General features: G+C 52.1%; 1 protein-coding gene and 2 long non-coding RNA genes across 4 annotated transcripts in view; 1 reads left to right on the plus strand and 2 right to left on the minus strand.

Annotated features, from left to right (window-relative positions):
• MYLK2 (myosin light chain kinase 2) overlaps positions 1-9,835 on the minus strand; it is a 14,715-nt gene extending 4,880 nt beyond the window's left edge. Inside the window, exons 1-8 of one of the 2 annotated variants that reach the window (XM_051844880.3) lie at positions 9,701-9,835; positions 9,521-9,619; positions 8,572-9,022; positions 7,463-7,767; positions 6,007-6,112; positions 5,240-5,333; positions 2,441-2,550; positions 2,220-2,361 (exon numbers count right to left, since the gene is read on the minus strand). In XM_051844880.3, coding sequence (XP_051700840.2) covers positions 2,220-2,361; positions 2,441-2,550; positions 5,240-5,333; positions 6,007-6,112; positions 7,463-7,767; positions 8,572-9,022; positions 9,521-9,572 — 1,260 coding nt within the window. In that variant the 5' untranslated portion in view covers positions 9,573-9,619; positions 9,701-9,835. 2 annotated transcript variants of the gene reach the window in all.
• A 65-nt stretch (positions 9,836-9,900) lies between these two features.
• Positions 9,901-24,049, plus strand: LOC138844317 (uncharacterized). The gene is made up of 2 exons (XR_011379951.2): positions 9,901-10,270; positions 23,824-24,049. It is a non-coding gene; the product is annotated as an uncharacterized LOC138844317 (long non-coding RNA).
• Positions 10,506-19,759, minus strand: LOC149123385 (uncharacterized). Its single transcript, XR_016215890.1, has 2 exons — positions 16,718-19,759; positions 10,506-16,611 (listed from the first exon to the last, which is right to left on the minus strand). It is a non-coding gene; the product is annotated as an uncharacterized LOC149123385 (long non-coding RNA).
• Positions 24,050-25,567: the final 1,518 nt, after the last annotated feature.

Below are 25,567 nucleotides of genomic sequence, written 5' to 3' on the forward strand. Positions count from 1 at the left end.
TGGCCACAGCAGCCATGTTTAGGCCAGGCCAAAGCAGGAGCCAGGAATTCCATCCTGGTCTCCCACCCGGGTGCAGGGCCCACGCCATCTTTCACTGCCTTCCCAGGTGTATCAGCGAGGGGCTGGAGGAGGCAGGGCAGCCGGGGCTCCGATCTGGGATCGCGGTGTCACAGTGCTGGCTACCCTGGCTGCGCTACGGCCCTGGCCCCTGAGAACCCCTTGAGAAGCAGCCCGTTCCCTCGGGGCGGGACACAGGTGTCTTTCCCAGCTCAGCCTGTGTCCTACCAAAACAGGAGCAGAAAAGAAAGGCTCCAGGGCCTCTGTGCTGGGGGAAACGCGGCAGACTCAGCCTCGTGGGGAGTCTCTGCACTCCTGGGGGGCCTCAGCAGTCCCCTAGCTGAGCCCCCCAGGAAAGGGCCTGCCTGGGAGCTGAGGGTCGCCCAACCTACTTGACCGAGAAGCATTTTCTTGATGAAAAGCTTAATGCTATCCTGAAAACAGGAAACACCTTGGGACACAGAGGCTGCCCATCGTGTTCCTTCGCGGGGCGCTGCATTTTAACTGGGGACTCTATTCTGCCGCTGAAGAAATTGGTGTCCCCAGGGAAAGGCAGGCGTCTGAGGTCACAGAGCAGGTGGCAGGTGCCTCCAGCTCAGCGAAGCGGCCACCACCTGCCCAGGTACTCAACCGTCCCCTGGGAATCGCTCCTGCAGGTTTACTGTTACAGGTCTCTCCGCTATAACTACCTACTCCCACACAAGCCACCTCCTAGGGCTGTCCCCACCACCGTTCCTGTCCAGGCCCCCATCACCTCTTGCCCAGCTTAGAACTACAGCCTCCTACGTTCCCCGCTGCCCCCGGGGCCTCGTGTGGCAGTGGGGGTGCTGACAGCCCCCACCCCGAGCAGGGCAGGTGGCAGAGACGGCAGCATCTCCCTGGCCCGTGTCGGGCCGCCTCCGGGAGCCCTGGCCCTCATCTCCTTCTCCAAGATCGCCTTGTATGTTTCTCCGTTACACTCCCATGCTTTTTCCTAACACTGATCGTTTGTCAGGGACCTGTTGACTTGGCCGTCATTTTATGATACCTGTTTCCCCATTTCATAGTCCTCGTGATACAACTCTATGCCTACGGCCAGCACCGTGGCTCAACAGGCTAATCTTCTGCCTAGCGGCGCCGGCACACTGGGTTCTAGTCCCGGTCGGGGCGCCGGATCCTGTCCCGGTTGCCCCTCTTCCAGGTCAGCTCTCTGCTGTGGCCAGGGAGTGCAGTGGAGGATGGCCCAAGTGCTTGGGCCCTGCACCCCATGGGAGACCAGGAGAAGCACCTGGCTCCTGCCATCGGATCAGCACGGTGCACCGGCCACAGCGCGCCGGCCGCGGCAGCCATTGGAGGGTGAACCAATGGCAAAAACAAAGACCTTTCTCTCTGTCTCTCTCTCACTGTCCACTCTGCCTGTCAAAAAACAAAAAACAAAAAACAAAAAACCAAAAAAAAACAAAAAAAAACACAAAACCTCTATGCCTAGCCCAGGGCCTGCCAGCAGCAGGAACCTGGCATGTGCTCATCAAGCCAATGACTCACTACTTGCTAAAGGCACTGAGAGTCCACCTCACCCCCCAGCCCTCCCTCAGGACGGCAACCGCCTGGCACTTGTGCCGCCCTTGCTTACTCCACACCCTAGGCAGACGTCACTCCGCTCCAGGCAGCCGCTAGCAGTGGGGGAGAGGAGGTGCAAGACAGAAAGTCTGGCTTCTGCGCCCGTCCTACTGTGTGCACGCTTCTGCAGTGCCTCCCGTGTGTGCATCGCTGTACTAACGCCACACCTGTGTGCCAGCACCACCAGGCCAGGGATGTGTATCGATTTTGCTCGCCCTTGGATCTCCACCTCCTAAAACACTGCCTGGCATAAAGGAGGCCCTCAACAAATATCAGTTGATTTTGAATAAGTGAACACAAGCATCTGTTGCACCTGTCACAGGCCGACACTGAGCGTGGTGCTTTTCCGACACTTCTGAGCTGCACATGTGTGAGACACAGAGCTTGCGGCTCACAGGGCTGCCAAAGGCTCTTCCAACAAACCCCCAGCACTAGACCAGAGGCTTTGTAAAAGCTGGGACCCTGTGTTCGTCTCTCTGTCCCCTCTTCTATTGCTCCACACGCCTGTTGAACCCACGGGCGGGAGGGCGTGGGTCCCGGGGGCTTGCCCGCGGCCCGCCTACCTTGAGGTCCAGGTGCAGCACCCGCATCTTGTGCATGAAGAGGATCCCGTCGCAGATCTGCCTGACGAACACCATGGTGTCCACCTCGGTCAGGTGGTAGTCCTCGTCCACGATCCTCTCGAAGAGCTCGCCGCCCTCGATGCTGCGTGCACAGAGTCCTGTCCAGGCTTGCCCGGCGCCCGCCGGCAGCAGCCCCGCGCCCGCCCCACGGCCGCACTCACTACTCCATGAACAGCACGATCTCGTGTGGTGTCTCAATGGCTGCGTACAGCTGGATCAGGTTGCGGTGGTTAAGCTGGTTCATGACCTCGATCTCCAGCATCACCATCTCCTGGGGGCCAGGAACGTCAAGGGTACCACCCAGGCGCCTCACTCCCCGCCTCCACCCTCTCACCACACCATCTCCTGGGGGCCAGGAACGTCAAGGGTACCACCCAGGTGCCTCACTCCCTGCCTCCACCCTCTCACCACACCATCTCCTGGGGGACAGGAACGTCAAGGGCACCACCCAGGCGCCATCACTCCCCGCCTCCACCCTCTCACTACACCTGTGGGCCTCCTCCGGGCTGGGTTCCTTGCCTCCCTTCTCTGCCCAGCCCGTCAGCCTGTGTCACTCCTGCAGGGACCCCGTTGCTGTGCCAGCCTCCCTCCTCCTCCTCTCTCTAACAGCGGCATGCCCGAGGACTCCGTCCTCCCCTTCCTCCCTCGCCTCTCTAGGCTCTATCCCGTCAGGTCCCACTTCTTCCAAACGGTGTCAGTTCCAGTGCATAGCTCCCCTCAGCTCCAGACTCTGGCTGCTTGCCATTCCTGTGGGTGTCTAATGGGCATCTCAAATCTATCACATCAGAATTCAAGCCCCGCCCCCACCCCGCCCCACAGGAGTTCCCCTTAGCCTGCCCCTCAACAGAGGGACACCAGGACAAAAAGTTAGGAGCTATCTTGATTCCTCGCTTCCTCTCACTTCTGCAGGTCCCACACCCAATCCATTAGTAAATCCTTGACATACTAAATTGTAGGGGCTGGCGCAGTGGCGCAGCAGGTTAAAGCCCCAGCCTGCAGCGCCGGCATCCCACATGGGCGCCAGTTCGAGTCCCAGCTGCTCTTCTTCTGATCCAGCTCTCTGCTATGGCCTGGGAAAGCAGAAGATGATGGCCCAGTTCTGGCCACTGCAGTCATGTGGCGAGTGAACTAGTGGAATGGAAGACCTCTCTCTCTCGGGCTCTACCTCTCTCTGTAACTCTCTTTCAAATGAATAAAATAATGCTTTAAAAAAATAAAATAAACTAGGCTGTAAGTCCAGTAATTTCTCACCTCCTCCACCACTGCCTTCCTAGTCTAAGCCACCAGTATTTGTCACTTTCAGAAAGTATGCAAGCCACTTGTCGCCTTGGTGGGTTGGATCAGCCATGGCAGGGATAGTTACACCATGGAAATCGGCCAATGCTATCCCTTTAGGTGTCTCTCCCACCCAGAACCTGTTGTCAAACACCACGCATCTTACGGCAACCCCAATTACTCCTCTTCTCCCTTTACTCCAGCCCTCCCTTCAGGCCCCAGCAGCCCACCCAGCATGGCCCATCAAACCTCAGCTTCACTGCCTCCTAGCACTTCTCCTTGCCTGGCTGCACTCATGTTGTTTTGTTTAACTAAAAGATAGAAGTCCCTCAGCTCCATCAAGGCAGGGACTTCACTCATTCATTCATTCATTGGAGACAGAGAGACAGAGAGAGAGAGAGAGAGAGAGAGATATCTCCCACTCGCTGGTTCAGTTCCCAGGGCTGGAGCTGAAGCCAGGAGCCCGGAACTCCATCCAGGTCTCCTACACAGGTGGCAGGAACCCAACCACTTGAGCCCTCACCTGCTGCCTCCCAGGGTCTGCATTAGTGAAAGCTGAATCGGGAGCAGAGTCGGAGCCCAAACGCAGGTCCTCCGATGCGGGAGGTGGGGCACCCCGACAGGTGTCTTAACTGCTAGGCCACATGCCCGCCTCGGGGCAGAAACTCTCTGGGTTCACTGACATTGCCCCAGCACAAGGCACAGTGAGTCGCACAGAAAAAGTCCTCAACAGCTAGCCACTAGGTGAGTACTGAGTACGTTTGGTATTGAAGCGGACCCTGTGATACAGCGGTCAGATGAGATGCAGGCCCTGGCAGGTGGCAGAGAGAGAGGATGTGATGACACAGGGAAGTGAGTCCTTCCACCTGTGCTTGGAGCCCCGTGCAGGACTCAGGGCTACAGCTCTCCCGAGGGGCTTCTCCAGCTCCCGCTGGACTCCGGGCCTTTGCACACCCATCACCTCTGCCCGGGGTGCCCAGAATCTACCTCCCCACTCGGCTTCCCATGCTATTTCTGGCCCTCAGGCCTTTCCTCCCAGTGTTCCTGCTGCCTGGAACTCTGCCCTCTCCCCTGAGACGTCGCCTCATCCTTCGAAGCCCTCACTCAGGAGACAGCTGGTCCAGGCTGCCTCCCTGCCCCCGCTTTCCTGACTGCGGCCCTGGGTGCTCTCAGCTGCGGATGCCGTCACCTGCTCACAGAGCAGACGCTGCGCTGTGGGAGCCTCCGCCTGCACGCGGGCATTCACTCCTCCAAGTCTGCTCATGGTCTCCTCTCAACCTGGCCCAGGCTGGCGCTGGAGGCAAAGCTCCCCACCAGGCTGCTTTACTTTGGCGTCAGCTCCTGAGGGCGGGAACCATATCCACTTCACTTTGGGACCCCAGTGCCCAACACAGGGCCTGGCCCACAGCCCACTCTCATCGCTGCCTGTGGAACTGAAGACCCCTTGCCTAGAAGGGCGAGTCCCCAGACCAGCTCACTGACTGAGCTGTTTGGTTTGTGGGTAGGAGCATCAGGCCCCCGCAGCAGGGCTGGCTGTTTGTCCATCTGTCTGTCTGCATAGCATCTGCAGTGCAACAAGGCTCCCCCTCCAGGTCCCAGGCTCAGCGGTACAGGTGCAGGGAGGTGAGAGGGGCCTGCTCCCAGGAGCCCCCTCCTTCCTGCAAAGCCACCCCTCCCTCCACTACCTTGTCTTTGGGGGTCTGTTTCTTGATGACCTTGGCTGCCAGCTTGAGGCCTGTGGATTTCTCTGTGCAGGTGCAGACTGCTCCAAACTTTCCCCTGGAGAGAGAAGAGGCTGGGAGCGAGAGGCCTCCGAAGGGCACAGGGTCCGCAGGGTCCTGGCCCTCCCCATCTTGGCCCCAGGGCCCATGGTGCCTCTGGCTCCTGCTCTGGGAGATGGAGTGCACACGCCAGCCCACCCCGACTCTCTCCTGAAGCTGGGGATGGGCTGCCAGGACAATGCTGAAGGCAGGCTCCTTGGAGCTTGCAAACCGTGTGCACAGGCTCCTCAGGAGGACAGTCCCCGGATGTGACCCTGAAAGGCTTAGGCCATACAGGAGCCCTGGGTCCTGGGGGCAGGCACCTTCCCCTGAGGAGGTCAGAGTGGTGTCTGGAATGGAGACAGGCGAATACTGGGCATTTCCAACTGGAAACATTACTGACCCATGGTGTGTCTGTGTGAGTAACAGTGACCCTGAGTACTTGTCAGCACGTGAGGGCTGCATGCAGTGTGTGTGACCACACGGGAGCAAACACGCCCGTGGGCCTGTGCAGTGGGGAGTGTCTGGGCCTTGCATGTAGCCAGGGTGAGGCCACGGGGACTAGGTGCTGTCCTGCCTGTGGGTGCTGGCGCGGGGTCCCAGCTCTCACCCTCCCCATGTAGCCAGGGTGAGGCCACGGGGACTAGGCGCTGTCCTGCCTGTGGGTGCTGGCGCGGGGTCCCAGCTCTCACCCTCCCAGCGCCTCCTTAGAGTTCATGCTGAATTCACTGCTGACATTCCCAGTCCTCAGCTCCACGATGCGGTGGGGAAACGGGGCTGGGGGTGGCGGGCAGTCATCTGAGGAGGCAGAGCAGAGCCGTCACGTCAATGTCGAGGGCTGCTGAGGGTTCATCTGGGCACCGCCCCTCCTGCCTGGCCTGGGTCCCCTCCGGGAAAGTTCAGTTCACCAAGTGATTCCAGCAGAGGAGGGCTAGCTTCCGATGGCAGGTCAGCCACCGACACACAACGTGGCCTTGGGAGGCCTCTGCCTTGATTCTAGCTTCTCCTGGTAGAATTATGGGGACTGATTGGACTTCTGGGACTCTCCTACATTATAAGGTGCAAGGACCCCATTAAAAACAAACACAGCAACTACGAAGTGGATCGCGATAGTAGGGTTTCTGTGTTTGAATGGTGACTGGGTTGTTGAACCCACTCACCACCCCCTCTAAATCACCACCAGCAGGTGGCAGGCACTTGGGGCTCACGACCCCGGCCCAGGAACGGAGACTTTTGGTGAGGAGGGGCTGCCACCTAGCGGTAAGCATGGGGAACAGCGGGCCTTGAAGGCCCCCAGGCTGAGTCATCGGGAATGGAATTTTTAAAAATAGCAGGGAAGCCGTGCTGGTGATAAATCAGCCGGCCTTTGGAGATGGTTCAGGTCCCGTCACCCCGAGGATGTGATTTCTGGGTGGGACGGGATGGGGCGGGGCGCTGCCGCGGAGAGGAGGCAAGGCTACTGGCTGCCGCCCAGCCGCCAGGTCCTCCCACCCTGTCTGGGTGGCACTGTGCCGCTCACCAGGCCGGCTGGCTGGGCTCCCAGAGCACCTCAGCCTGAGGGGCGGGAGGGGAGGAGTCAGGACACTCTGGGCTCTCCTGACCCCATCTCACCGCTGCTGGCACCTTGCCCTGAGCCCCAAGCTCCTCGCGCCCAGTGCCCTTGCTGCCAGCTAGAATTCCAGCCCCTCGTCTAATCACCAGCCAAGCCCACTCCACAGTTCTGCCCAGCCCCCTTGGTCACTGCCCCCACACATGAACCTTCTGTGGCTCCCAGAACCACCACAACCCCTATCCCCCCAAAGTCTGACATGTGAGCCCTTGCAACGGTCGATCCCAGATTCCACCACCCAGGTGGGAGTCTGTGCTGCTCCAATAACTTCCCTGAGTTTTGTGGGTTTTTTTTGGTCCCATTTTAGCCAAAGCAAAAGAAAATCTAAAGTGATCTCTGGAGTCAGGCAGCCCCAACAGGCTCAAGTGCACACTTCAGGGTGCTTTACTTCCTTTTTCCCGTATATCAAAGGAAATACTCCTGGAATTGTCAGCCCAGGGAGGCCCAGCTCAGGGCCGCTCAGCAAGACTCAAGGGTGGTCCCCTCCTCTCCCCTCCCCCCGCCCAGGGCTGCCCCAGCCCCCAGCTTCCTTGGCCTACCTAAAATCTGGAAACAGTCCTCCTCCCTGGCTGGGAGACAGAGGGCCTGCCCCACCTCCGGTCTCGGTCTCTCTGAGGGAACAGCCTGGAACTCGATCCCCCTTGAGGTGTCCCCTTGCACCTTAGCCTGGTCAGCCTGGCCTGGGGCTTTCTCTCCTGCTTCCTTCTGGCTCTCTGCCAGCAAGTCCACCCCTCCTTCTGCCTTGGCTGGTCCGGGCTCGGTGGGGCCGGGGGTCGCGGGCACCCCTTCAAAGATGAGCTCTGATGCCTCACTGAGGGGCTTCTGGGCCGGCAGCTTCTCGGTGCTGGAAGGCGAGAACACAGAAGTGAAGACCCCAGCCCCACGGCCCTGCGGCCTCATCTGCCATCTGGAGCTGATGCAGACCCGGCCCCAGAGGCTGGGGAGATGCATCCCAGTTCGCTTTGCATAAAATCAAGGGAGGTCAAAACCGTTAATAGCCGACTGTTAGTACACATAGAGATCACCAATAGCTGCGAAGAGGGTAGTTCAGATGGGTAACCATCATGTGGATACAAATAAGAAGTCAGGAAACTCTTGATTCAGAAAGTCAGCGGCAATGAAACTGATACTACGCAATTATCAGCCTGATAAAGTAGGCATCACCGCTGTGACGTACAACAGATCAAGGAAGTAAAGCTGATTGCATCCTAACACCCGTGCTGTACTAAGATTATGAAAGTGCCAGCAATTATCTACCTGGTTAGTCACCAGGCACCTTTTCCTATTATGCCAATAATTATATTAAGGAGAAGGCTTACCCTTTCTTCCTGACAGATCAGCCCTACCCTTGGCTAGACCCAAGTCCACGGGCAAAGGGGAACCTCTGGTCTCCAATGCCTGCAGAAGAGGAGTCAGCATGGGGGTCTTTGAAGACCTCTCCTGTCTGACCTGCCAGGCCTTGGTGAACCATAGTGAAGTTCTGGTTCCTGCAGGTGGCCCAGCCAACCCCCAGGACAAAGGCGTTCTGACAAAAAATGTCAGAACCACCCTTCCTGGCACTGAATGTGCACATAACAGGGGAACTAAGCAGGGCCCCAGGGACAGAGCCGGGGGACCCCCTCCCCACTCCCAGGCAGGGGGCTTTAACCTTGCAATGATGGCGGGGCAGCTGGGGCTGTGTAGAAACGCGGGTGAGCCTCTCCTGGCGGCTGCTTGGCCCTCTGCTACCTTCTTGCCCACCGTGGGCTCTCCTGGGTCCTGGTGTCCCGAGGGACCTTTCTCGGCCTCTGGCTTCTTCTCGCTGGCCTCGGCCGTCGCAGTCTGCTGGGGCAGGGCTGCTGGCTTCCCAGCACTGCCCTCCGCAGGTGCCTCAACCTGGCCACCCTCTCCCGCAGGACCCTGGCTGCCGCCGGCTGAGGGTTGGGCTGGGACAACATCCCCTTTCTCTGGGGCAGGGGTGTTGGCATCTTTCTTCGGCGTGGATGGATCGGGATCTTGCTTTGTGTCTGAGGGGCCAGGACCCTTCTCTGGGTCTGGGGGGGCAGGGTCTTTCTCTGCAGCCAAGGACTCTTCGCTTGCAGCACCTTTAGATGCCTCGTCTGCCAAGGGAGTGAGACGCACATCAGGACGCCAGCCTCCCAGCCCTTCCTCCCCAGCAGGCAGGGCAGGGATCAGCTCTGCACCTGGGTCCCCACCCAGGCCACAACTTGCAAATGCTTAGCACACTGAGCCTCAAGGGCCACTTTGTGGTCCCTAGAGCCGGGCTCCTAGGACCTTGGCAGCCTCTGTGGGCAGCTTCTGGCCCTCTAGGCAGGCTTGGATCCCCCAGATGCCACCACGCCTTGCCGGGAGTGTTCAGGTGCATCCCCAACGGCTGTCCAGGAAGGCGTCGCACCTTCCCCATGTCCCCAGGGAAGACTGCACACAGACCCCAGGCCCAGCCCAGCTCCACCCAGAGATCTTTCTGGTTTCTGGGCTTCCCATATGCCATGCACAAACACTTCCAGCCCAGCACTCCCACCCAGGAACCTGCCCAACCCTGGATTCAAACGCCCCTTCCCAAGCTCCTCCCTCTGTTTCCTGTCCCAGCCTGGCACCTGTTGACAGGCTCTGGATTCCCAGCTCGACTGCTCCGTTTTCTGTCGCCATGAGGCAGGAGGCGTGTGCTTCTGCTTGTCTAACTCAAGTCTTTCTAGCTGCAGAAAGCAGAGTGAGGTGTGTCAGGCTGTCGAATGCTCCTGTTGTCTGGCTGTAGTAAGAGAAGAGGCCAAGGCTACCTGACTGAGAGAGGCACCTGGAGCAGAAAGGGGCAACCTGGTGGCCGCCTGTCGTGCAGCGGCTGCTCAGGAGCGGTCCTGGGGCGGTTGTAAGGGATTGGGCCGGGTGGGCAGAGGCGGAGGCAGGGGCATGGGTAGTGGAGGCGGGGACGGAGGAGAGGATCTCTTACACCAGGGGCCATGCAGTTCGGGCTGCCACCACCTGTCACTCTTGGCCCCTGTTCAGAGGACACGGCATTCTTCCCACGGCCTGACCAGGGGGAGAACAGTGTTGGAACAAGCAAGAAGAGAAAGGGAGGGGGCACAAGGGGCCCTGGAGGAGCAGCCCTTCCCCTAGGCCTTGCCCGGTGTCCCCGACTTGGACAGGATCAGAGGGGTGCCCTGGAAGAAGAGGGGCTCTCAGGCAGGGCCAAAGGGCAAGACCATGCCCAGGCTGGGCCCTGGCTCTGCCTATCTGCATGCCACATCTCCTGGGGCTCCCCAGAGCTGCGCAGGCCTAGGGCTTATCACCCCAACCCCAGGGCCCAGCTCTGTGCCCCTGGCATCCGGATCTCCTTGGATCATCTTTGGGTAAGAAATTGTCTCAGGAGCACCTGTTCAACATGTCCATGGGCCTGAAAGCTTTTTCCGTTGAAAAAATCTTTCTCTTGTGCTTCTGGAGAGACTTTCCGAGGGGCCAGGGAGGATGTCAGTGTTCTGCGGCCCCACTCTGAGGTCACCTGGTGGCCATGCAGCACTGGCGGGGCACACAGCCCGGGATGGGGGGTGGGCAGTGGGGGGTGAGGGCAGGGTTTCAGGCCGAGGTGGGACCTGAGAGCTGTGTTCCAAAGGGCCTTCCCTGGCCCAGGGCCTTTCTTTGAGGAGGCCCTGGAGAGCCTGGAGTTGTGGAGACTGCGCATCTGGGTTCAGGTCCTGCCTGCAAACCAGCCATCGCTGTACTCGCCCCACACCTCAGCTCCTGCAGCTATCAATGAGCACAGCAACCCACAGTAGATGAGAGAAAGGAGGGGGAGTGAATGAGTGAGTGGGTATGAAGTGACCTCCAGGGGCGGGAGAGATGTGCAGACTAGCAGGCAGAGTGTGCTCTCATTTGTGCAAAACGAGGGCATCATATATGATGACTTGACAGGATAAACAGGAAAGCGGGGAGCAGGAGAGGGAGGCACCACTTGTGTGCTTTTATTTCTGCGTCTGAGCCATGAGCTGCATGAATGGATTGCTATTAAAAATGAATGTGCTTTTCTAAAATGAACAAATGTCAAGAGTTCCTGCCACAAGCTGGCAAAACCAGAGCTGGAGCCCCTTCCCCAGCCTTGAGTCTCTGTACACTGTGGGACCCTCTTCTCTGGGCCTGGCCCTCCTCTCCTTCATTTCTCCAGGTGACAGCCTCTTCCAGGAAGCAAAAATAGTTAACTACTGCCTATCTAGCTGTCACCATGTGCCAGAGCTTGTCCTTCGTGCTCTTACGTAGAATCACTCAGGTAATAATCCTACCAGTGAGGTAGGTATCCAAGATGGGGAAACTGAGGCACAGAGAGGTTAAGGAACTCACTAAAAGCCATATGGCTTCTAAGGAGCTGAAGTGCAACCTGAACCCAGGCTCTCCTAAGTGAAGGGAGCTCCCACTCCCAGGTGCCTACTGGCTGTATCTACCTTGTCTTTAGGCATCAGCTCAGTAGCAGCTCTGCGATGAGCAGTCATCCTATTTTCTGGATGAGGAAAATTAAAGGAATGGGTAGCTTGTCCAAAACCACTCAACAAGAGAGGAATTGAGCCAGGAGCATCCGTCCTCAAAGCCTAAAGTCTCCGCTCTTCCTAAAACTCCCCAGCCTGTGGCTCCCCCCTTCTCCCTGCTGGGTACTCCTTGTGGATCTTGTAGTGTTCTAAAGGTCGAAATGTTGCCCACCCACACGTATTATTAGGGCCTCCTAGTGCACTGTTCGCTTGTCCCCACAGGATGTTTAGTTTAGCTTCAAATGTTGGACCCTGCCTCCACCCCCAGGCTGAGTTCCAGGCTGATCCCACTGCTTGGGAGCCCCCCAGGGGCGGAGCTGTCCAGTGCTCATGTGAGCCCAGCATAGACCGGCAAAGCTGTCGTGTGTTTGTGGGATTACTTCCCCGCAGTGGTCCTTGCATCCCCTTTGTCTCACTGTGATAATGAATACCAATCACTTACTGAGTGAGTGCCCACTAAGGGCCAGGCCTGGCCAGGCTAAGGGCTTGATTCATTCAGCTCCCTGGATCCCCACATGGCACTCTAGGGGCCAAGTGTTAGACCCGTGTACAGATGTGGGAACTGATGCTCACAGAGGGTGTCCTATCCCCGAAGTCACAGATGGTGAGCAGCTTCAGACCACCCAGATTCCATCCAGAGCCACCTCTGAGAGAGACCAAACTCCAGGCAGGACAACTTAAGAGGCTTTTGTGTGTGTGTGTGTGTGTGTGCTACTGTTGTTACTGATTCCCAGCAACTTACTTAATTGTATTCCTACGAAAACGGGCCTGGGGTGCGCAACTCGCTGAGTGTCCTTCACAGTCCCTCCAACAGCCCTGCTCTGTGAGGGTTAGGGCTCCACCAGGGAAGCTTGCAGGCACCCAACTGTGAGAACGGACAGACGCTTTCACCTGTTTCTTCATCTGTAAGACAAGCACCTGCCTCACACTGGGAGGAATAGGAAGTATTTAGGACAATGTGTGGGTGCAGACTAAGTGCTCTAAAAATGTCAGCTATTCCATCCCCATTTCATAGATGTGACAGGAAGACTGAGTTATAGGCAAAGTCAGAGTTGGGACTGGAACCATTTAACTAACCCAAGGCTCACCTCATAACCACTCTGCCCCATTGCCTCCTTCCCAGGGTTGCTAGGAGTATTCAGCCAGCACAAGTGTGTAGGGCACTGGGCTTAATACCTGCAGTGGTGGTCGGGGGGAGTATAATGCTGTGGACATAGTAGGTAGAGGGCTCAGTTGTTCCTGCCAGTGTCCCCACTGTGCCTTATGCCGGATAGGAGGCTGGCCTGGTTCCGGAGCCCTGGGATTGCCTGCTGCAAGCAGCTGCTCCCTGGGAGTTCCCAAGCTGCTTCTCAGGGCTCTCCTGGAGGCACAGGGAAACCTCCTCCACCCAGCTAGGGGCTGCCAGAGCCCCTGCCCACCCTTGAGCGGGGGCTTTCCCGCCTGCACCAGCTGTGCAGACAGCCTCTCCAGGGTGCAGGGCGGGCAGTGGGGCAGTGCCAGAGCCAATTAAACTTGCCAGTGGAATTAAGGTCAGCAGGATGCAATTATGTCTGTTGGATTTAACAAGGCCAGAGAGAAGGTTTCTCCAGCCAGAGTTCACGGCTCCTTAGGCCCCATGCCCTGGGAGGCTCTGCCTTCCAAGAGTGTAAGCTCCGAGGCTCATCCATCTGTTGGGAGTGGAGGGGTTAACGCCACCCGAGCCCTACTTCCCTGGCTCCAGAGAGGAAACCAGTCAAGCCAAGAGGCTTTAAAAGGACCTGCTGAGAGGAGACTTTCCCTGCCTGACCCTTTCCCTGCTCTGTGATGGAAAATCCAAGGAGTTGAGCAACCTTTCCGACTCCAAAGAGTAGCCAACTCCCCTCACAAATTTCCTCTGGTGGGAGGAGCACTCGGGCTGTCACCAGCCAGTTGCTTTCTCTTGCCCTCTCCCACCCTGCACCCTAGACCCCGGGCCTTGGCAGAGCCTGGTAGGTCTCTGGAAGAGCTCTTCCCACCAAGGCTGGTAAGCAGAGATCTGTGGGTAATCTGAGGGGCAAACTGAACAGAGATTTCTCTGGAAGCCCAGCTGATACACTGTTCCATCCCAGAATTGTAATGTTATTGCTAAGATTAGTTACTACGTGCTCTACTTTGTGACAAAGACCAAACTGGTTACTTTGGAGTCACAGAGATGAAGCTGGGGAAAGCTATAGCATCTCTCCATATTGCATTTTTGGTATAAAAAAATTACTTTAAAAAATCCCTAGGGTAGTATCCTTTTTGTTACTTGGAAGGTTGCAAATGGGCATACTGACAGGTGACACAACGAAGATGACTCTTACTGTCTGGATTTTCCTTTTTTGAATGACCATTTATAACTATCAGACTGATAATTCAAACATTTAGCAATGTGCACACATTCAAGACAGAAAATGGTGAGGTGACGAGACAGGAACTAGTGCGGGACTTCGCGAGCAGACTTGGGGACTGTGCATCAGGGATGCTTGCTTTCTCAGTGCTTGAGCCCCCAGAGGGACTGGAATGAAGCCTCTTTGGAACGAGGCCACAGGAATCTATCTCTATGACCAGCATTTCGGGTGATTCATGCACGCCCAAGTTCAAGAACTGCCTGGTCAGCGGGTCCAGCTAACTGGAAAACATCTCAAGCCTTGAAAAAGGACCAGCTTTAAGGCACTCTCTTAGTAAGAGTCACCCTTTTGCAAGACGGTAGAGAGTTTCAAAGATACATATCCCTATGGGCTGGAGTCCCACTGCTCAATCCGGATGCACACTGGAAAGACCGGAGAGCCTGTACAGGCCCTGAAGCTGAGCTCAGCCCAATTAAATCAGAGCATCGGGATGAGGCCCAGAATACCGCTATTTTTTAAATCTTCCTAGAAGATTCTAAGATGCGGTCAGGGTTGAAAGTCACTGTCTGAGGCTTTCCCAGGACGGAACTTCATCTAGTTTTCCTGAACGCCACCCACATGTAGGGACAAAGCTGTGCACACAGATGTTCCTTCTGGCTTATGTTGACTGTGCCTACCATCCCACATCTCAGACTCTGGGATTCCGGATTCCAGCTCAGAATAGACAGGGACTGTGGCACATTCAGCTTTCTCAGGTAGCTATTACAGGAAGCAGTGTTACTGTGGTTAAGCAGTATTAGCTGCTAACATTGACTGTGCATGCACCATGTGCCAAGCACAGGTATCAACTCCTGTCATCTTCACTGCACCCTTATGAAGACAGTATCACAATCACTCTCATTTCTAAGAGGAAATCAAGCCACAGAGGACCACCTCATCCAAGGTTTCAGGGCAGTAAATGGAGGGTTAATTTTTTGAGTCCAGAGCCCTCATGCTTAATTACTATACCATTCCAAAATAATATCTACAAAAATTAAATTTATGAGTGAATGAAAAATAATTAAACAATGTTATAAACTTGGTTTCCCCAATGCCCAGAATTCACTATGTGCTCTATAATGTTTAAGAATAAACGCTCTGGGGCCAGCACTATGGCGCAGCGGGTTAATGCCCTGGTCTGAAGTGCTGGTATCCCATGTGGGCACCGGTTCGAGACCCGGCTGCTCCACTTCTGATCCAGCTCTCTGCTATGGCCTGGGAAAGCAGTAGAAGATGGCCCAAGTCCTTGGGCCCCTGCACCCATGTGGGAGACCTGGAGGAAGCTCCTGGCTTCAGATTGGCGCAGCCCCAGCGTTGTGGCCGACTGAGGAGTGAATCATCAGATGGTTCACTCCTCTCTCTGTCTAACTCTTGACTTTCGAATAAATAAATCTTTAAAAAAAAAAAAAATGCTCTAGGGTCAGTGCTGTGGCTCAGCAGGTTCCAGCCCCTGCCTGCAGCATTGGCATCCCATATGGGTACCAGTTCGAGTCCCTGCTAACAGCCCAGGAAAGCAGCGGAAGATGGCCCAAGTGATTGGGCCCCTGCACCCATGTGGGAGACCCAGAAGAATTTCCTAGCTTTGGCCTGGCCCACCCTCAGTCATTGCACCATTTGGGGAGTGAATCAGCAGATGGAAGATCTCTCTAACTCTGCCTTTCAAATAAATAAATAAACAAACAAACAAACAAAAAAGAATAAATGCTCCTACTTTAAGCAGGCCATAAAACAATGGGAACTAAGACCAGCCCCTCCTTCCCTCCTCCTTCTCCCAGATCCCAGCCCAATGTCTGCAGCATAAACAGCAAAGCCAAAAATAGCAACCTAATGACGTCAGAGGAACAAGGTCATCTGAAAATTGCCCACAGTCACTGGATACCTCTCTATAGGATCAAGTAGCAAGAGGGTACCCCAGGCTGGTGCAGCTGTTCCAAGAACAGGAAATGTCCCAGGAGCAGACTTGGGAGCACCACTGCATGAAAGCAGAGGCAGCAGGGGTAGAAGACACACAGACACATCAAAGAATAGAAGCAAGATTGAGTGCAGGGCAGAGACCCAGGAGTTAGGAGTAATTTGAGTTTATCTGCACTAGAAGTCACTCCCATCACACGATCCCAGGAAATAGCTCAAGTGCGGAATGTGTCCTGTGCTGTTGCACAGAACAGCTTCCCGGTCTGCCATTATGCTATTTATAGAACCCCAGGTCCATTTGCTATTACAGGATTACCCTAAGAACCAGGAGATACGTGGCAAACTCTGAGGGCCCTGTCTGGGATACAGAGGGGCATTCAAATAAAGGGTGAGGAGTGGGCCTGGGCAAAGCATCTTGACCACCTGCTGAGGCTGGGGCCTAACTGACTGGCAGTTCCCACATCCCCAGCAGGAACCGAAGAATCCAACCGGTCTGCTGTGCTGACGGCAGGTTAACGTGAGGACAGTGCGCCTGCCTCTCGGCCTCTGGGAAGCTTAGCTGGTGGTTCCCTCAGCAAGATCACGCATTCAGCGAGTGCTCCAGCTCACAATCGAGAGGCCGAGAACGGAGCTCCTGAGAATGCCCCTCCCCTGGAGCAGGCTCTGCTCAACGGTTACGAACTGGTGTGATAGGAAAGGTACCTGGGGCAGACAGACTTGGGACTAAATTCTGATCCTGGCACATATTAGTAGCGTGACTTTGGGTAAGTTCACTTCAACTCCGAACCTCAGTCTCTCCTCATCTGTCATCTGACTTGTTGGAAGGACATACGGAAAAAGCTGCTTCTCTCCATCTTCACTCTGCGAGTGGAGTCTTGGCTGAGGAGATAAAATACCTGCTCAATAAATTCAGCAGCTGTCCTCTCTAACACAGACTCTACAAGGTGACTTCCCAGAGTCATGGAGGTACAGGACATGTTCTCACCCTCAGGTGGATTCCTGGTAGGTGTGGGAGCTGATGGCACAGGAGAGAGCAGCTGGCTCGCTGGCCACCAGGACCTGGACAGGGAGACCACTATCGGGACTTGGAGGCTCCTCTCTGGCACAGTGCTCCTCGCCTTCGGGCACGTGTTGTCATCTCTGTAGGCCCTACACCAACAGTGCTGACTCAGCAGACCTGCAGTGGGGGCAAAGAGGATGCATTTTAAGTTCCAGGTGTTGCTGCTGATGATGTGCAGACCACACCAGGAGGACCATCGCTCCTAGAGGAAGTCCTGGCCCAAGATGTCCACCTGCTAGTTCCTAGTCTTGTTCACGAGGTCTCTAGGTGGTAGCCAACAGCAATGTTCTGGCATGTGTGAGGAAAACAGAAACATTCAGATTCAGTCAACAGTAAGCTGAAGTTCTGAAGAGAAGGAGATGCATGAAGTTAAGTCATTTAGCGAAGGAGGGAAATGCTGACAGTCCCTCCCAACTCCTAGCTGACTGCTTGCTCTGCTGTTTGTTTCTTGCATTAGATTCTGCAGTACAAACTACCACAAAAAGAGAAGAAAAGGCTAATGTGTAAATAGTAAGGAAAGCCCAAAAAAGGTCACCCAATTTCAGTGCACCTACAATGTAGACATCAACCTCTAGATAGTGGGAATGAGATTTTTACAAGCTCAACTGAAATCCATCCCTCACCTCTCATACTTGCACAAATTCCCATGAGCCTCCCTTCCTCTGCAGAGATACCTCCTTGTTCCTTTCAGCTGCCTGTTACCTAGCATCTGCTGAACTTCTGCCACGTTGTTAGTTGTGGGTGAAAAACAGGGGCTTCTGGCAACCTCTGGTGACAAATACCCCCTGACAATATTGAAGCATGGTCACCCTGAGTCACACCAGCCAACAGGGGTGAACAGCAGTCACGAGTGCTGTCCACAGTGCCTTTGTATCTCTTTAAAGCTAGGCAAATTCTCTACTGAACTAGAGGAAAAAGAACAAGGTCCAGAGAATTCAAATGACACACTCAAGTTCACAAAGCCACCAGCAACTCCCCGATTCCTGATCTTTGGCTTACCCAATTAAATAATTTGTTGTTCCTCCTGAGCCCTGCACCAATTACACAAAAACAATATCCAGGTCTCCTTGGCCATAAATACTAAAAACCTACTAGCAGTGGAGACAGAAAAGGAATAAGGCAAGGTATCAGCTTTACTGTGATGTCCTTGAACTGTCTCTACCAATAGAAGGGCCACTTCCAGGAAAAGAAAACACATTTTGGTCAGGTATGGGAGCAGGGGGGAGACTTCTTTGTTATAGTATGTCAAACAAACTCATCGAACATTCTGTACAGTCATCAGCCAGTTCCAAGGTCAAGAGAACCATCAGAAAATATGTGTGCATGTCAGAGGACAACATTATTCAGGGATTAGTCCCCTGGAGTGATCTGGGCTAGATCTCTGCTTCCAGAACAACATTTGGAAAATCCTCAACAACAAAGCATACTGATCTCCAACATATTTTTCTTAAAGTCCACATGGAAATCCAAGGGCAGGAAAGCTTGCTGGCAAGAGGTACCTTCTTGTAGTGACTGAGTGGTTGGCATAGAAAAAATATAAATATGAAATTAGGGTTATTATAGCTTAAACAAATTGCCTGAAAATTTTTGAAAATGCTTAAATTAAAGGAGCCTCACTCATCATTCTGACTCAGTTTTGAGAGATGTGGAAATTCAGGCCTAGAAAGGTACCTTATTAAAAGTCACTCAGCATGTCAATGACAGAAGCCATATTACAATCCCAACTCCATTTTGCCCAAGAACCATCACAGCCTCAACTAGAATTAAGCAAGACAGTCTTCTTTCAAATCTGATCTGAAGGCTTAGAGACAACAAATCCTTGCATAGATTCATTTGAAAAGATAGGGTTTCGAGACTTTAACAGAACTTGAATTATCTTTAGAAAAGCTTTGCTAAGTGCCAACTAACTTTTTCAGAGGCAGAGCCTATAATACTTACATTATACCAGCCAAAAGGAGCTTTCCATTTGTCAATGTAATGTCATTGTGCTTTGGGGATTGTATTTACTTTTGAGCTTATATTTTAATTTCAAAGATTAACTGATATGTGGTTAGAAAACAGTCATTTAAGATTTAGATTCAGACATGACAAATTAAGGGAAGCAAATATGCACAATTCTGTCCTATGACAAAAGTCCTTTGCAAAATAAGCACTGAAGAGAAGCAAACATAAAACAATGGAGTAGGGGACAGGCGTTGTGGCATTAATGGGTTAAGCTGCCGCCTGTAATGCCTGCATCCCATATGGGTACTGGTTGGAGCCCAGGCAACTCTACCTCTGATCCAGCTCCCTGCTAATGGCCTAGGAAAGCAGTAGAAGATGGTCCAAGTGCTTGGGCCTCTGCACTTACGTACTTATGTGGGAGAACTGGATGAAGCTCCTGGGTCCTGGCTTCATCCTGGCCCAGCCTTGGCCATTGCGAGCATTTGGGGAGTGATCTGGCAGATGGAAGATCTCTCTACCTCTCTCTGTAACTCTGCCTTTCAAGTAAAATAATTTTTTTTTTTTTTTTTGATAGGCAGAGTGGACAGTGAGAGAGAGGGAGAAAGCTCTTCCTTTACCGTTGGTTCACCCTCCAATGGCCACTGTGGCCAGCGCACCGCGCTGATCCAAAGCCAGGAGCCTCACTTGGTCTCCTATGCGGGTGCAGGGCCCAAGGACCTGGGCCATCCTCCACTGTATTCCCCGGGCCAGAGCAGAGAGCTGGACTGGAAGAGGGGCAACTGGGACAGAATCCAGAGCCCTGACTGGGACTAGAACCTGGTGTGCCAGCGCCACAGGCGGAGGATTAGCCTAGTGAGCCACGGCGCCGGCCTAAAATAAATTCTTTAAAAAATAAAAACCCAACAATGGAATAGTAAACTACCGTTAAAAACTGTATTTTAGGCTGGCGCCGCAGCTCACTAGGCTAATCCTCCGCCTTGTGGAGCCAGCACACCAGGTTCAGGTCCCGGTTGGGGCGCCAGATTCTGTCCCAGTTGCCCCCCCCCGCCCTTCCAGGCTAGCTCTCTGCTGTGGCCACGGAGTGCAGTGGAGGATGGCCCAAGTGCTTGGGCCCTGCACCCCATGGGAGACCAGGATAAGTACCTGGCTCCTGCCATCGGATCAGCGTGGTGCGCCGGCCGCGGCAGCCTTTGGAGGGTGAACCAATGGCAAAAGAAGACCTTTCTCTCTGTCTCTCTCTCTCACTGTCCACTCTGCCTGTTAAAAAAAAAAAAAAAAAAGTAATACAGCAAAAATAAGTTAAAAAAACAGAGTACATGGGCACCAATTGAGTCCTGGTTGCTCCACTTCTGATCCAGCCCCCTGCTAATGCACCTGGGAAAAGCAGTGGAAGATGGCTCAAGTCCTTGGGCCCCTGTACCCACATGGGAGACCCGGATGAAGCTCCTGGCTCCTGGCTTTGGTTGGGCCCAGCCTTAGCTGTTACAGCCATTTGGAGAGTGAACCAGCTGATGGAAAATTCTCTCTCCTTCCCTCTCCCTTTCTCTCTCTGTAGCTCTGCCTTTCAAATAAATCTTACAAAAAGAAGGGAAAAAAAAAGCAGAGTACAGAAAACATACACAGAAATGCCTTACAAGGTATAAAAAAATACAAGTTTCATAAAAGAAAAAACAGATCATCTGTGTGAATCTACATGTGTGCATGGCCACAGTAGGGTATGTCAGTGCAGGACTGAGACTTTTCACCTCTCCAGACCACCAAGCAAACTTAACAATGCAGCCCCAAACTGCCTGTCATAGTACAAGTCAGAACTACTGAGTCGTATCATGACCCACTGAAGGCTCATTTTCCCACCCTTGCTCCTAAAAGAATACCACCAGTGCCAAAACAAGCTGGGCAAGAGCATTTGGCCACAATTCTCAGCACCCACATGACTGTAATGTTCTGAGAAACTAGTCCACTAACCACACAGAGGGCTCTGCAGACCTCCCCTCTGCCTGATAAAACTGTGCTTCTGTTTTTTTAAATAGAGAAGGGCAATTGATAAGAGAGAAGGGAAAGCTTGGTGTGGTGATATCCATTCTTTCCTGATAAATCCAGCACAGGCTGGACACGCCTGATCTCAATACCCAAAATGCAAAATATTCCAAACTCAGAAATTTCTAAGTACCAACATGACACCATAAGAAAACTCTATACCATGAAACTGTGTCAAACAAAAAACTTTTAAAATATATGCTAAGTGTGTAAAATTATATGAAGCAAATGAATTTCACATTTAGACTTGTATCCCTTTCCCAAACATGCAAATATCCCCAAATCCAAAATCTCTTCTGGTCCCAAGCATTTCAGATGAATACTCAATCTGTATTTCCTTAAAGCTTATATCCCTAACCTTCCAACTACGGTTTCTCTGAGTGAAACCTCAGCACTTGTGAAGCTCTTTTAGGAAGATGATACCTTTAGCACATAAGAGCCATGCTTTGGCCTGAGCCCAGCCTCTCATTCTCTTACAAGAAAGAGAATAACAAATATTTGCTTACAAGAAGAGAATAGCAAAATTCAGACATTTCCAGCATCAGCAACCTTTACTATAGAGTTAGAAAATAAACTGGGTACGTGCAAGAAGACAAAGGAATTGAGGAAAAAGTTAAGTTTTTGTTCCCAAGATTCTTTTTTGTAGCAACTATACTGGCTTTAGCTGGATAACAAATTGTCCTGGAATTCTTGGCATTGAAGCAAACATGTCAGTTCCCTGGTTACGCCTTCGTCACTGCTGAAAGTACCACACACTTTAACCTTCCTGCTCTTTCCATAGGCCTGAGGTTGTCCCATATCCAGGAAACTTTATATGTTGTCTAAAATGAGCATCCCAGCAGGCTGCAAGGCTGATGGCAGCTCAGGATTCAGAATGTTGACCAATTCCTACCTGGATCCACACCACCAAGCTGTAACTCAGCCTGTCTGTGCAGAAATAGGAGCCCAGCCACGTGTCTAACAGCTTTTTTAACTGCTACTCTCAGCAATGAACTTCCAAAGCAGACATGATTCAGTGAGACAGCCTTTTCCAAGGGAAATGAAAAGGAATCAGTGTCAAGATTTATCTACTGGGATACACAGGTTCAACCAGATGCTCAAGCCCTAAGTCCCCAAGGCTCAACTAATAAGCCAGGAGGGGCTAAAGGCCTAATGCTGCTGGCCCACCTTCAAGTCCTTGGGACCTCAGCTCATTAGCCCAGGACATCATGCAGAGGTCTGCCTCCATATCACCAAATGTTTCAGCCAAGAAGGAAACCCAGATATGCCCAAAGTAGCACCTGAATCACATCAAATACTTAACACACTGAAAAAAGTAAGGTACAGGGAATACAGTGTGATGCTATTTGTATAAAAAACAAGTGGGGAACAAGATACAGAAATCATCTCTGCAAGGGAACACAAGATACTGAGAACAATATCTCCGGGAAGGGGAACTACACAGTTAGAAGAAAACAATTTTTACCTTTAATGTCTTTCAGTGAATGCATAACTAAAGAACAAAGTTCAGAAAAAGTACAGAATGCCACAATTTCACGATCTAAAAAAAGGTTGAAATGCTCTGTAAATACCTGTGCACATAACAAACATTCTAGAACACCCTAGTAAGCAACAAGTTACTTCTGGGGAATAGGAATATAGGAAAGAGATTTTAATTTTTTTTGTTTTATAGTTTTATTTTTACTTTTTTTTTTTTTTTTTGACAGGCAGAGTTAGACAGTGAGAGAGAGACAGAGAGAAAGGTCTTCCTTCCTTTGGTTCACTCCCCAAATGGCTGCTATGGCCAGTGCGCTGCGCCGATCCGAAGCCAGGAGCCAGTGCTTCCTCCTGGTTTCCCATGTGGGTGCAGGGCCCAAACACTTGGGCCATCCTCCACAGCACTCCCAGGCCACAGCAGAGAACCGGACTGGAAGAGGAGCAACCAGGAAAGAATCCGGTGCCCCAATCTGGGACTAGAACTCGGGGTGCCGGTGCCACAGGCAGAGGATAAGCCAAGTGAGCTGCGGCGCCAGCCTACTTTTACTTTTTAAAATATTTATTTGAAAGGCAGAGCTACACAGAGAAAGGGAGAGAGGGAGGGAGGATCTTCCATCTACTGGTTCTCTCCAAATGGCTGCAACAGCTAAGAATAGGCCCTACCTAAGAACTCAGAAGCCAGGAGCTTCATTAGGTCTCCCATGTGGGTGCAGGGACCCAGGCACTTGGGCCATCTTCTGCTGCTTTCCCAGGTGCCTTAGAAGGGAGCTGGATCAGAAGTGGAGGAGCCAGGACTCAAACTGTGCCTATATTGGATGCCAGCGCTACAGACAGCAACTTAACCAACACAACAGTCCCAGCTCCAGAGTTGTATTGTTTCTAAAAGGCAATGCTTCTTTTGCAATTTTTACTTTAAAAAAAAAAAAAAAAAAAAAAGGCTTTAAACTGCATGAAACCTCATTGCTAGCAAGAATCCCTAAACTCCCAAAGCACTGTATCTCACATTACTGAATCACATCTCACCTATTTTCTTCAAAAAAAGATTTATTTATTATTTGAGAGGCAGAGTTAGAGAGAGAAACAGAGGGAGAGACACAGAGAGAGGTCTTATATCTGCTGGTTCACTCCCCAGATGGCTGTAACTGGCCAGATCCAGAGCCAGGAGCTTCTTCCTGATCTTCCATGCGGGTGCCGGGGTCCAAGAACTTGGGCCATCTTCTACTGCTTTCCCAGGCCATAGAAGAGAGCTAGAAGAGGAGCAGCTGGGATGGGAACTGGTGCCCATATGGGATCCTGGCACTGCAGACTCGGGTGGCTTTGCTCATTATGCCACAGTGCTGGCCCCTCACATCCCATCTTGTGTTACAATGATCGACTGCAGTCTGTGTATCACTTTAATTTAGAAACAAAACTCTAAAGAAAACCAAAAAGGGAGAAAATAGCAACCAAAAATTTATGCAAGTATAAAACAATCGATGCAAAAGTGAACAGTAGTGAGGTCAGTGCTGTGGTGTAGTGGGTAAATCCACTGTCTGCAGTGCCAGCATCCACCGGCTTTTCCACTTCCCATCCAGGTCTCTGCTGTGGCCTGAGAAGGCAGTGGAAGATGGCCCAAGTCCTTGGGCCCCTTCACCCATGTGTGAGATCCGGAAGGGGCTCCTGGATCCTGGCTTCAGATCGGCCAGCTCCAGTGTTGTGGCCATTTGGAAGGTGAACCAGCGGATGGAAGACGACTCTCTCTCTCTCTGCCTCTACATAACTCTGCCTTTCAAATAAATAAATCCTTTAAAAAAAAGTGAATACTATTTCGAGTATATTAATTAGTATCAGAATATTAGCAATAGAAAATCATGACCAAGAGCCTGGTGTTGTGGTGTAGAGATAAACAGGGGAAAAAACAATCCATTGACCTGAGAATCCACAAGAAAAATAAGAACCAGGATTGACTAGGATGTCCATAGTATAAGGGAGAGGGCTGATACCTTGGCAACCTCTAGAATTCCACTTTCTTTCACTCTCCACCCACATTCAATCCGTTAGCAAATCTTGCCAGTTACCCCATCAAAATCATTCAGAATCCAACCGCCTCTCATCACCCCACTGCCACCCCACTACCCCAAGCCACTATTAGCTTTCACTGGAACAAGAGAGTTTTTTCACCATCCCAATTAAAACACGCAAGCTGCTCTTCCCTACCCTATTCTATTCACTGCTTGGCAGTTGGAGCAACATTTCCCACCTGACACAATAGTTACTTGCTTATTGTGTATCTCCCCTTTTAAAACCTAAGCTCCATGAAGGCAAATGTTCCTTTTCTCATTGCTGTATTGTCAGGGATAGAACAGTGCCAAGACATATATAGTTAGCTCCAAATAAGAACTTATTAAATGAACTAAAAAGTTAGGAAACTATATACCACAGGCATTTAGGAAATGAACACAGGAACTGTACTTTGCACCAGTTGTGGGCAGTCAAGAGGCCCAGGGGTCTGCAAATTGTACCGTGAGACACAGTATCTTACTCTGTCACCTACTGCTCCATCTACAATGGCTTCTACATAATAGGAAATCTATAAACGCTCACTGGATGCATAAAAAATGAATTTAAAATAGGCTTGATGTCATACAGTACCTTTGACTAGCCTGGGCATCATATGGATGCTTTGTTAGCCCCCGACACAGGTGTAAATGACAGGTAAGAACAGATATTCAAAAACAATACATAAAGTCTAAAAGAAAATATATCACTTAATATGAACATAACCCAATATTGTGCTATCCACAAGAAACAGAGAGATGACTATGATAATTCTTATCTTTAAGCAACTTAAATATTTGCATCTCTATTAGTTTATAAAAAGTACAAGTAACTCAGACATGCTGAAACTGCTCTACAAGGGATAGGCACAAGAAACATCTGGGAAGCACAAAGAAGGAAGTCACCGTGCTTACCTGAGGAGGTCAGATATTTAAAGAACAATTTCTAAAAAATATTTTACTTGAGCTGAGTCTTACAGGGAAGAATATACCAGATGTGATAAAGGTCGTTTTGTTAAGAAACAGTCTATACAAAGGTGTAACAGAACACTGGGTAGTTACTGGGAGGGAGTTAACAAAATATGGAAGAATATTCTAATATAAGAAAAAAAATTACAACTTTTTTTTTTAAGGACTGAGCCTGTGCTTTCAAGTTTCTGGAGTGGCTGGCATTGTGGTACAGCAAGTTATGCTATGGCCTGTAGGGCTGGCATCCCATGCTGGTACCACTTTGAGTCAGGACTACTCTACTTTTCATCCAGCTCTCTGCTAGTGCACTAGG

The sequence above is a fragment of the Oryctolagus cuniculus genome, chromosome 11 (assembly GCF_051225735.1).
Source record: "Oryctolagus cuniculus isolate XC-2025 breed Fujian yellow rabbit chromosome 11, ASM5122573v1, whole genome shotgun sequence".
Lineage (NCBI taxonomy): Eukaryota > Metazoa > Chordata > Mammalia > Lagomorpha > Leporidae > Oryctolagus > Oryctolagus cuniculus.